The sequence below is a fragment of the Oncorhynchus tshawytscha genome, linkage group LG07 (genome assembly GCF_018296145.1).
Source record: "Oncorhynchus tshawytscha isolate Ot180627B linkage group LG07, Otsh_v2.0, whole genome shotgun sequence".
Classification (NCBI taxonomy): Eukaryota; Metazoa; Chordata; class Actinopteri; order Salmoniformes; family Salmonidae; genus Oncorhynchus; species Oncorhynchus tshawytscha.
In genome coordinates this window covers 42174163-42185652 of record NC_056435.1, presented here as the reverse complement: position 1 = coordinate 42185652, position 11490 = coordinate 42174163, and the positions used below count along the sequence as shown (strand labels likewise).

Sequence of the window (11490 nt, the reverse complement as noted above, 5' to 3'; positions counted from 1 at the left end):
CACAGTAGATATGCATTTGTATAGAGAAGAAAAACACATAGTATACTACTATATGCACATTTTATGAGGTTTTATTAATTAATGTATTAATTGTCCTCTACAATAACTGCAATAATTAGAATGTTACATGTTTATAAATCAGGTCTCCCGGGTCCCTCATGTGAAAAGATGTCATCTCAATGAGAGATTTGATAAATAATGAATAGAGTATAAAGTACAGTACCTGATGTAGAGTAAGCAGTGTATCTAAGGTACAATGAGAAGACATACATACATAGTCATCACACTAGTGTGCTCCTCTACAAACCTTTAAACTAAACTAACAAAACATGTCAAATGACACAGAAAGACAAAAACATAATACATAGCTAATCAAACTTGTCCCATTAGTATAAATATGAATATATACATTTGCATAAATAATCATGATTGTGTCATAAGTGCCATGTTAGTAACAAACACAACAGAATATATATACAGAGGTGAAAGGCTAAATCTGCTGTGTACATATAGCAGTACACAGACAGAGACTGTTATAGCCGCAGAGCAACAGAGATGAACCTGTAGTATCTTCCTCTCATATACACAGTCATAGCTAGGCCTACTCCTGAGGAAGTGGTATATGCCGAAGACGTGGATGTCGTTTAAAGCAGCCCCCCGCACCTCTCTGATTCAGAGGGGTTGGGTTAAATGTGGAAGAAACATTTCAGTTGAATGCATCCCGTTGGACAACTGACGAGGTACCCCCCTTTACCTTTCCCTTTATAAGAGGACGTGGTATACAAGAGGACGTGGTATACAAGAGGAAGTGGTATTGTAGCATAATCAGAAGGAGGTTTAGGAGTACTGTAGCTGTAAACCAGTTATGTACTGTTCATGGAGGGGAGTTGGGGAGTTTGGTGAGAAGAGAGGGTTGTGTGTTGCCCAAACAGGAGATGAGCAGGGGGGTTGGCGGTGCTTGAGGGTCTCTGGCTTGTAGACACAGATACTTGTGCCTCTCCACCTACCCCGCCACCTTCCCCTCCCACTCCTACCCCATCTCGCAGCAGCTCATTGGACGAAAGCTGGGCACAGAAGGAATTGACCACCTGCAGCACATGGGATGGGCTATGTCCACTCTTTCTGCAGACATCCAGAGTGTCCATCAGCATCTTCCCCAGAGACCTATGAGAGACACCCTGCCCAGAGAGGATCAGAGAGAAATGTCAGGGTGGGAAAGGCTCGACTCATACACAGGTCTTTACACACACTATACCACTAGGTGGCACTACAAAACTAGAAAGGCTGGTATAACAAACAATCAGAATGTTCCGAGAACCTGTGTGTTTACTGTTCTTGCTTGTGTATACAGTATATGTGTACCTTGATGCGTAGCTGCAGTAGCAGTGTTAGTGTGTCTGTCAGTTTCTCCTCCAAGAGTGACAGACGTACCCTCTCGGTCTCCACCATCTGAACCTCCAACCTCAACCCCTCCACCTCCTCATGCCTCTGACAGTGCACGTGCGCGGGAGAGCGAGAGCGAGAGAACGATAATATTGTAAATCTCCAAAGTAAGCTTTGGCAGTATATGTACATTTTGACATCATGCAAATAAAGCAAATTGAATGGAATTGAGAGAGAGAAAGAAAAAGCAGAAGTCAGTCAATGAAGAAATAATAATATATACACAATAACAAAATGGATAGTGAGCTGTGCCAGACAGGCTTCCATTAGTCTGCTTGAATAGAGCTCAAACAGTATTTGTTGTATCTAAAGTACTCTCACAGACACCATCTGCTGCATACATCAGATATGGTAAACAAGGAAATGTTTCTATAACTGCCTCCCACTGGCCACTAGTTCTCTATATGTTCCAGGATCAATTCCAAGTCTTACTTTTTTTCTTTCTCTTTGGAGGGAGCTAAATAAAAATGGAATTGGCCCTAAGAACCCCTCTAGTTCTCTCTCACCTTCTCTAACTCGGTCTCCCTCTCCTCCTGATAAGTGTGACCTCTGCGGCCCCACCCCCTGGGGATCATGAGGAGGTCATTGCCATGGAGATTGTTCTGGTTGTCAAGGAGGAGGTTCTGGGAGAGTAGCAAGTGGTGGGCTGTTGTATTCTGACACCTGGAGAGGAGAAGAGAGTCAGCTACAGGTGTGTGTGTGTGTGTGTGTGTGTGTGTGTGTGTGTGTGTGTGTGTGTGTGTGTGTGTGTGTGTGTGTGTGTGTGTGTTGCACTCACCCTTTACCACAGTTGTGCAGTCTGTTGATGAGCCTTTTCACCTCCAAAAGGCAGCACTGTCCTTCCTCCTTCTCCTCCTTCCTCTCCCTCTCTTCCTCTTCCTCGTCGGAGGCAGCTCTCCCCTCCACCGCTCGCTGGAGGCAGGTGTCGTCCATGGGCTCTCGAGGCGGTGAGGCGTGCCTTCCTCTGCAGGTGCACTGTGATCTGAGAGGTCAAAGGTTAGGCACAGTATGAGTCAAATCAAATCAAAGTTTATTTGTCACATGCACAGAATACAACAGGTGTAGACCTTATAGTGAAATGCTTACTTACAGGCTCTAACCAATAGTGCGAAAGAAAAAGGTGTGTGTGTGTGTGTGTGTGTGTGTAAGTAAAGAAATAAAACAACAGTAGAAAGACATTTGAAAATAACAGTAGCATGGCTATATACAGACACCGGTTAGTCAGTCTGATTGAGGTAGTATGTACATGTAGATATGGTTAAAGTGACTATGCATATATGATAAACAGAGTAGCAGTAGTGTAAAAGAGGGGTTGGGGGGAGGCACACAATGCAAATAGTCCGGGTAACCATTTGGTTACCTGTTCAGGAGTCTTATGGTTTGGGGGTAAAAACTGTTGAGAAGCCTTTGTGTCCTAGATTTGGCACTCCGGTACCGTGTAGAGAGAACAGTCTATGACTGGGGTGGCTGGGGTATTTGACAATTTTCAGGGCCTTCCTCTGACACCGCCTGGTGTAGAGGTCCTGGATGGCAGGCAGCTTAGCCCCAGTGATGTACTGGCCGTATGCACTACCCTCTGTAGTGCCTTGCGGTCGGAGACCGAGCAGTTTCCGTACCAGGCAGTGATGCAACCGGTCAGGATGCTCTCAACGTTGCAGCTGTAGAACCTTTTGAGGATCTCAGGACCCTTTTTAGTTTCCTGAGGGGGAATAGGCTTTGTCGTGCCCTCTTCACGACAGTCACTATGTTTTTGCACGTTCATGTATGTGTGCGTTGCTGGTGAGTGTGTACACTACAGTAGTAAAGGTCTCTTATGTTTTGTGGTGAGAGCATTACAGCTTCACTGTCAGCCAAGCTGTTAAACCATTGCAGATACCACTACCAGAGAGGCAGGGCCAATGACTTACCCCACTAATGACTACCTTACATTTCAACAGTCATAAATGTGTCCTCAATTTATAATACTTTGCCGTTTATGTGGTTAATATACTGTATCAGCAGTGTAGAGGACAGAACATATGCTGGGTTGTTGCTATGTTGTTGCTGTTATAGAGTTCAATATTAACCAAACATAATCCCATTTATTCAGCCCCCTATGTGCCAGTGTGGTGGACCTCCATGCCTAGACTTGGGGACGGGGGTGTTGTATAATCTACCTGTACTCTTGAATGTCTGTTTCCAGCTGTGTGACTCTGCTCTGGAGCTGAGGGACGTTCTGAGCCTGTTTCTGGATCAGTCTCACCTTCTTGAGACCCTCTCTGAGAGCCTCCCTCGCCTCTTCTGTTCTCCGCCTGTCAATCAAACAATCAGTCAGTCAACAAACCAATCAACCAGCCATTCCATTAATCAATCAACCAATCAACAAACAACTCAGTCAACCAAAACCAACCTGATCTCAGCATTCTCCTGCCGTAGGCGAGACTCCACCCCCTCCAGCCTGCGAGCCTCACCATATGCCCAGCCAAGCTCCTCCTCCAGCCGCTGGTTGAACCTGATTGCCTCCTCCAGCTGTCCGTCACGTGAGGAGCGAATCAGCTGCAGCTCCCTGAGGATAGGGTCTTTGGAGCCCCGTCTCCCTGCTACCCTCTCTTCCCCCACCCCGCACCCTCGGCCCTGGGGATTTGGGATCCCTTCTTTTGGGGGGTTAGGTGCACCCCTCTTGCGTCCCTGGGCATTTGGAATTGGTACGTTTGAGGGTGTATGTGTGTTTGAAGTCGCTACATTGGAGTGGTGCATGGTAAGCCTGGCTGGGCCCCTCTGTCGTTGTAATGCAACTTCCAGAGCCAGGCAGCGAGCATCGCTGCCCTGTAGAGCAGAGCGCAGGTCCTCAACCAGCTCCCTCAGAGCCGCACACTCGGTTTCTGTCTGGCCTAGAGGTGGGAGAGATGAGGATTGTCCATAAGGAATGGTGTTAGTATCCTCAATTGGAGATAACACATGATGAATCCTTCCTAATGAGTGAGCTCAGCAGACAGTGTAGCAATTGAGGGGTGAGGGCAGCTGGAGCACAGCAGTTTGAACCTGCAACCATAACAGTTCAGACATTTTAGAGTCCAGTTCATATGCTATAGCCAATTGCTTACCTGTTTTATGATGTAGTTCTGATGAACCCGTTTCACGGTTGTGCGCTTTGGGCGCGGGCCTCCTCCCGGTTTGTTCTCTTGTGAGGTCGAAACTGACACATTTCCGTCGCCTGACCCGCGGCCACCGAAGCCGGATCTCGCGCTCAATGTGCTCGGTCTCCTCTGTAACTGGGAGGCGCATGACCCCAGTTGCATCGCGCTCTCGGACGCGGAAATAACCGCATAGCCGCGAATGGAAGTCCCTAAAGGCCAGCTCGCGAGGGAGCCCCGAGCAAATACCTTGACCCTCCTCATCATCTCCCTCCTCTTCCTTCTCTCCATCCCTTGTCTCACTTTCCTCTCCGGTAAGCCCCAGCACTGAGCAAAGCACAGTGAAATCCTCTGCCGAGACCACGTCGTCTTGTTTGGGGTAAACCAAGTGGTGAAACACCTCCTGGAGGTACTGGTCAATCCCCGTGGCCAGGACCACTATTTCGTTCTCCACGCCGGGGTCGGGGCAGTGATGGTGGGCCAGAGCGCTCCGCAGCCACTCGCTCTGCCGCGCAGCCCTTGGAGAGGACTGGAAAGATGGCGTCGCTACTGTACCTCTTGAGCGCTTCATGGTGGGGACGAGGTGTTTTGCCACCTAATTATGTGATAAAATAATTCCCTACCCAACACCGCTAAAACATGTCCCGGGGCGCGAGGAGAGAACCTGTTCATCCAAGTTGTAATACAGTGCTTTCCCAGTTCATTCACTTAGAGCGAGAGATCCCAAACTTTCCACTAAAACGCAGGTATATCTAATAAGATTAAAATACACCATCGACCTCACGTAGCACTTATAATGCTCTAACGTTTCGTCGTATATTAGATCTTTAGCATCCAAGTTGTGTCTTCACATTGCGTGAAGACTTGTATCTCCCTCAATAGCAAAGTGTGTGTGTTGTGTTGTGCACGCCAGGACTCGGACGGTGAAATCCTACAAGACACGATTAGGCTCCACCCGCGCAGAGCTAACTGTGTGTGTATACTGTCTGTGTGTGTGCGCATTGGCGTCATGCACCCAGCAATTTGAAGGGACACAAAGTAGGTGTGGGTGGCTGGGGGGGTACCCCCTTCCTTAAAGTTGAGATTTTTTTTCTTTTTTCAAACACCTGAAACAGCTTTTTTCTGCAATTAGAGCTATACTCATTAGGCTTAATACTATGGAGAAAAATATATATATATATATATATTTATATATATTATTAGTACCAGTCAACATTTTGGACACACCTACTCATTCAAGGGTTTTTCATTATTTTACTATTTTCTACATTGTAGAATATTAGTGAAGACATTTTTTCCAAAACTATAACACAAATGGACTTTTACCAAATAGGTCTGTCTTCTGTATACTACCCCTGCCTTGTCACAGCACAACTGATTGGCTCAAACGCATTAAGAAGGAAAGAAATTCCACAAATTAACTTTTAACAAGGCACATTGAAATGCATTCTAGGTGACCTACTGTACTCATGAAGCTGGTTGAGAGAATGCCAAGAGTGTGCAAAGCTGTCATCAAGGCAAAGGGTGGCTACTTTGAAGAATCTCAAATATACCATTTATTTTGATTTGTTTAACACTTTTTTTGGTTTCTACATGATTCCATATGTGTTATTTCATAGTTTTGATGTCTTCTACAATGTAGAAAATAGTAAAAATAAAGAAAGCGCTTGAATGAGTAGATGTGTCCAAACTTTTGACTGGTACTGTATATGTATATTTTTCTGCATGTCTAAATATACCTCTTGAGTTGTCCTCCTGACTGATGGTTCTTATTAAATCAATTAAATGTGCTTCCCTGCATCTCTGCTAAAATCTTTGTAAAAGGTTCGTAGTAGTTACTTATGAGGTTGGGAGATTGGGAACCTATCTGGGCTAAAACCAACTTCATAAAATTGTGAGGTGGCTAGTAGCATTACAGAGAAACAACAACAACATTTTTAAACAGGAAAAATCAGAGGGGGCACGAGCCCCTGTGCCCCTATGGGCATGATGCGCATGTGTGTTGTGTATTGGATAACAGACCTGGATCTCATAGTGTCCTGTTCACTAAATGTGTGACACACAGAGATGGTGTCCCTCCGTTCAAAGAAAGAGAATAGAGCTAATTGAGTCATGAGGTTTTTTTGTTTCAGTGCTACAACCTGTGTATTAGTCACTTCTACTCAGGGTGCGACAATCTGACAGGTCACCTGATAACCAAACACATCAGAGAGACACATGCCAACACTCACTGTCACCCAATCAACACACACACACACACACACACACACATACACTTTCAGCTAAACTTAACACGTTATTTCAGCTAAACGGAAGACACACATTCTCCCACTCCCAGTGAATCCCAGAGGACACCAAGCACCTCTGAGCGGAAATACCTTTCCTCACCCTCATGTCTACTCATCACATACCTGACAGCTACAACATGCATGTGCATGAGTGCGCACACACACATACACACACACACACACACACACACACACACACACACACACACACACACACACACACACACACACACACACTCACTCACACAACCTACTCTAATTTCAGCCTTAATGTGTTTGCTGTAACATCCTACCTATGGAATGAACCTTACCAGGAAAAAATTCCCTATTGTGCTAGGGTCATAAGATAAGAGAGAGGCACACCTTACACACACACGAACACACCGGCTGTAACTAATATACAAGTCTGTAAGAGGTGAGTCACCTGGCTGCGGTAAAGTCATTCATTGTTCCTTGACTCAGCGACACTTGCTTTGTCTTTACTTCTAAAAGTATGGAGTTCCTTTTCTACAGCTCAGTTTCAGATTCAATGTGACATGCTTTGATCACATTTTTTTATATTTTTCTGCTTTGTAAAGGAAGTTGAAGTTGAATATGGGTTCATTAAGAGTCTGGAGTCAGTTATAGCAAATCCATCCTGTTTATCTTTTTATAGGAATTAGCCTAGTGGTTAAGCGCATTGGGCTAGTAAACTGAAAGGTCACTGGTTCAAATCCCTGAGCCAACTAGGTGAACAATCTGTTGATGTGGCCTTGAACCAGGTACTTGACCCTAATTGGATAAGAGTGTCTGCTAAATGACTGAAATACGGAGTTGTTTCTGTTTTGTGACCTCCCTTCAGTGATCAGGACATCTGTCCGTCCGCCTGGCCTGTTTACTGTAGTGTTGTTTACTGTTGTTGTGTCTGGCAGGCCATCTAGTGGGTGATGTCAGAGGTCTGGTCAGGGCTACAGTGGCCTACATCTACAGTATTACATCCTCTGATAATCATAGACACTCTGCTATCTGGCATCTCAGAGAGAGGAACACACACACACATAGACATAGACCCTCACACACCCACCCATGTTCAAATACACACACACACCAACTCAAGCACACACTCACACAAAGACAAGATAAACGGATGACCTATTTTATACGGACAAGTGAAGACATGCAGTAGCTCCATCTACCTTTCTCTGTCTAACTCCATCCCTCAGTCTCTCTGTCTCTCTCTTTACCTGGATGTGGGGAGTTTACTGAACTGGACATTCATCAGAGCAATTCCTTTCATCTCTGACATGGGAAAGGTCTGACTGAGAGCTAAGTGAGATCACAGATCACAGATCTGCAAGTAAAATCACCATTGGATCCAATGGCAGCTAACATGGTTAATCATGGTTAATCAGTTCGTGACTTAGTTCGGTAGAATTACAGTGCAATGCATGTCCCATCATGAATGATTCTCTTAAGGGGTAATGAGGTGAGAGTTGTCCGCTGAAATAAAAAAAGAAAGAAAGAAAGAAAGAAAGAAAGAAAGAAAGAAAGAAAAAAAGAAAAAAAGAAAGAAAAAAGAATGAAATAAAGGGGTAAAGAAAAAAAGAAAGAAAGAGGCAAATGGAAAAAAGAGAGAGAGAAGAAGGAGGGAGGTGTCCCATAGTGCTAGCGAAGGAGATTCAGCCAGTAATTCCCAGCCTCAGGGTTCTTTCTGAGAAGATAATCACATTACTGTACAGGGATGGGCTACAGTTCAGAACACAGACACTCCCCCACACATACACCCCCAAATGCATGTACACAAACATGCACACACACACACACACACACACACACACACACACACACACACACACACACACAAACAAACAAACACACGTACACACGTACAAACCCACGCACCATGCCACCCACAGGGAAGGGCAAACCCCCTTCAGCCTGTTAACCATTACCTGTCAGAGAGAAGCTGGGGGGTTTAAACCTGTTGACTCCCAGCTGTCACTCATACTGTACCAGGCCAATGGTCCCAAAACAACTTCTAGCCCCTCCCCTTAGCCCCCACCCCATCAGTGTTGGTAGACATGAAAGGATCCCCCAGCCTGGACACATGCACACACACACACACACACACACACAGGTCTCTCCCCCTGCAGGACCCAGAGCCTGCAGGCTAATTTGTAGCTGATGTGTTGCTGGGGAAGCACAGCTTTGTCCAACCCAGTGGAGAGTAACAGTCCATTCAGGCCTGCAGTGGCTCTAAGCCCTCACCACACAGCTGCTGTCTGTTTAAGGTGAAAAGGCCTGGGCTGCAAATGAAAGGACGGAAGACAAACGAAGAGGTAATAATGGAGGAAGGGGTGGAGGAGAGGGAGTAGAAGAAGGGGGGCATGGGGATGGAGAAGAGTCGGGGAAAGAAGAACAGAGCAGTGTGTATGTGTGTGTGTGTGTGTGTGTGTGTGTGTGTGTGTGTGTGTGTGTGTGTGTGTGTGTGTGTGTGTGTGTGTGTGTGTGTGTGTGTGTGTGTGTGTGTGTGTGTGTGTGTGTGTGTCTGAAGAGCAGAATATGGAGGCTGTAGATGGATGTGGCCTGTTATTCACCTTTAAGGGGTGGAGTTAGGGTAAGGGTTAACAGTACAGAGCTCGCTTGCTGCTAGTCCTAAAAAATGGAAATGAGTTAGCCATGGCTCATTGGTCAAAGCCTGCGGGGAAATAAACGTTTTTTTTTTGTATGGTTTTTGGAAAAACGCCCAAAATAAGGTCCGAGGTTAACACAGGCTTAGGGAATCTTATAAAAGTTTTGTTCTATGAGATAATATCAGTCAGTTAACAGGACCTTAATGAAATATGAAGCCTTCATGTGCTTTATGTGCTTGTTTTGATGTCATAAATGCTTCAAAATTCACTGATAGAGATTACCTCATAAATTAGAACAAAATGTACTGTATAAGATCTCCTAAACCTGTGTATACCACAGACCTTACTTTCGGCATTTATCAAAAAACCCTCCAAAAACCCCATTCATTTCTCTATAGGCTTTTAACACCAAGCCATGGCGGAGTTAGCCTCCGTTAGTGCTTACAAAAAGACGCCATTACTATTGCTGTCTATTAAATGGGTTTGAGTTAAGTCTTTGTGTTCACTACCATATGGCCCACTGAGTTCAACAATAGTTCAAGATATGCATATAACACTCACGTGGTCACTTACCCAGATCTCACACACACACACACACACACACACACACACACACACACACACACACACACACACACACACACACACACACACATACAATGACCCTATAGCTACCCTCCCACTCCCCTCTCTCCCCCTCCCTCAGTCAGAGCCCCTATATCTGTGCACTGACCCAAACCTAGGAGAGTGGCAATGCCCAAACACACACACACATCCCAACACACGGTATGGTTCCCAATCAGTGGCAGCAGTCTACCGTTGTCTCTGATTGGGGATCATATTTAGGCAGCCTTTTCCCACCTGTTTGTGGGATCTTGATTTTGTATTGTTGCTTGTTAGCCCTACACAGCTGCACGTTCATCTTCCACGCTTCACCTTGGTCCAATCCTTCCAATAACGAACGTTACAGACACACTCTGGAACTTTAGCGACTTCTAAGCATTTTTCAAAACTCCCACTGTGGACTGGGTGTGTTAATGTGTTGTTTATACATGCATAATCTACCGTATGAGCAGAATTATTGTCTTACCTCAATTAACCACAAAATCCTAAATTTTAAAGCAACTGTTTTTCTGGAAGCTGTCCTATGCCATTTTCCCATAAGGGCCAGCCCCCTAGCAATTTGAGTTCAACCAATGAGCTTCAGCCCCTCACCATTTGAGTGACAGCTAGCAAGCGGCACATGATGCACAGACAGCAGAGAGCGAGAACAATAACAATGGCGTGGTGCTGAAATCTTGATATAATGTATGTGATTGAGTACCAATTTTCAGGGACCACTTTTGGCTCGTGAGTGCTACTTTCAGAACTACAAGCTAAAAAGTATACAAAGTACCGGAGAATGTCTTTAACTTGCTTCCTTTCCTTGTCCATCTAGATCACTGATCCTGTATTGGGACTCTCTCCTATAGGAGCGGCCTTAAATCAGCACATGTGGCATGCGAGAGACATGAGACTGGGACTGAACTGAATGAAGCTCATAAATGTCATTACACTTAAATTACTGAAACCAACAAGAAAACAAAGGGAGGGGTAGAGGGGGGTAAGAAAGGGAAAGAGAGGGAGATGGAGATTAAGCAGTGCAGGTTGGGTTGGAGCCCTTCTGAAGCAGAGTGTGTGGGTGAGGTGGGATCCCCATTCTGGCAGGTTCAGGATAGATAGGAGAAAAGTAAATGAGACAGACAGAAGGAAAAGGGAGGAAGACGTTAGTTCAAGTTGAAATGGCAGAGTGTGTTAAAGAAGAGTAAGAAAGAGAGTTGGGGAGAGATAGCATGGGCTATCCATGGGGTAAGAGGGAGGGCACAGGACATAAAGGCATACAGAGGAACTAGTGAAAAGGGGTCCCTATAAAAGTCCAGAGCTCTGTAAGGTCCAGATGGCCAACATAGCTTGGCAGATGCTTTGTATAACATTAGCATGCCTTGATACACAATAGGACAGACTTATAACATGTTTACAGACACAATGTTTGTT

The 11490-nt window shown here is 45.3% G+C and overlaps 1 protein-coding gene across 1 annotated transcript; it reads right to left on the bottom strand.

Annotated features, from left to right (window-relative positions):
* Positions 1 to 53: 53 nt before the first annotated feature.
* On the bottom strand, positions 54 to 5589 carry si:ch211-112f3.4 (EF-hand and coiled-coil domain-containing protein 1). The gene is made up of 7 exons (XM_024427204.2): positions 4527 to 5589; positions 3833 to 4313; positions 3600 to 3734; positions 2222 to 2425; positions 1950 to 2106; positions 1363 to 1488; positions 54 to 1178 (listed from the first exon to the last, which is right to left on the bottom strand). The coding sequence occupies exons 1-7, from the start codon at positions 5125 to 5127 to the stop codon at positions 864 to 866; spliced, it is 2019 nt and encodes a 672-aa protein (XP_024282972.1). The 5' UTR covers positions 5128 to 5589; the 3' UTR covers positions 54 to 863.
* Positions 5590 to 11490: the final 5901 nt, after the last annotated feature.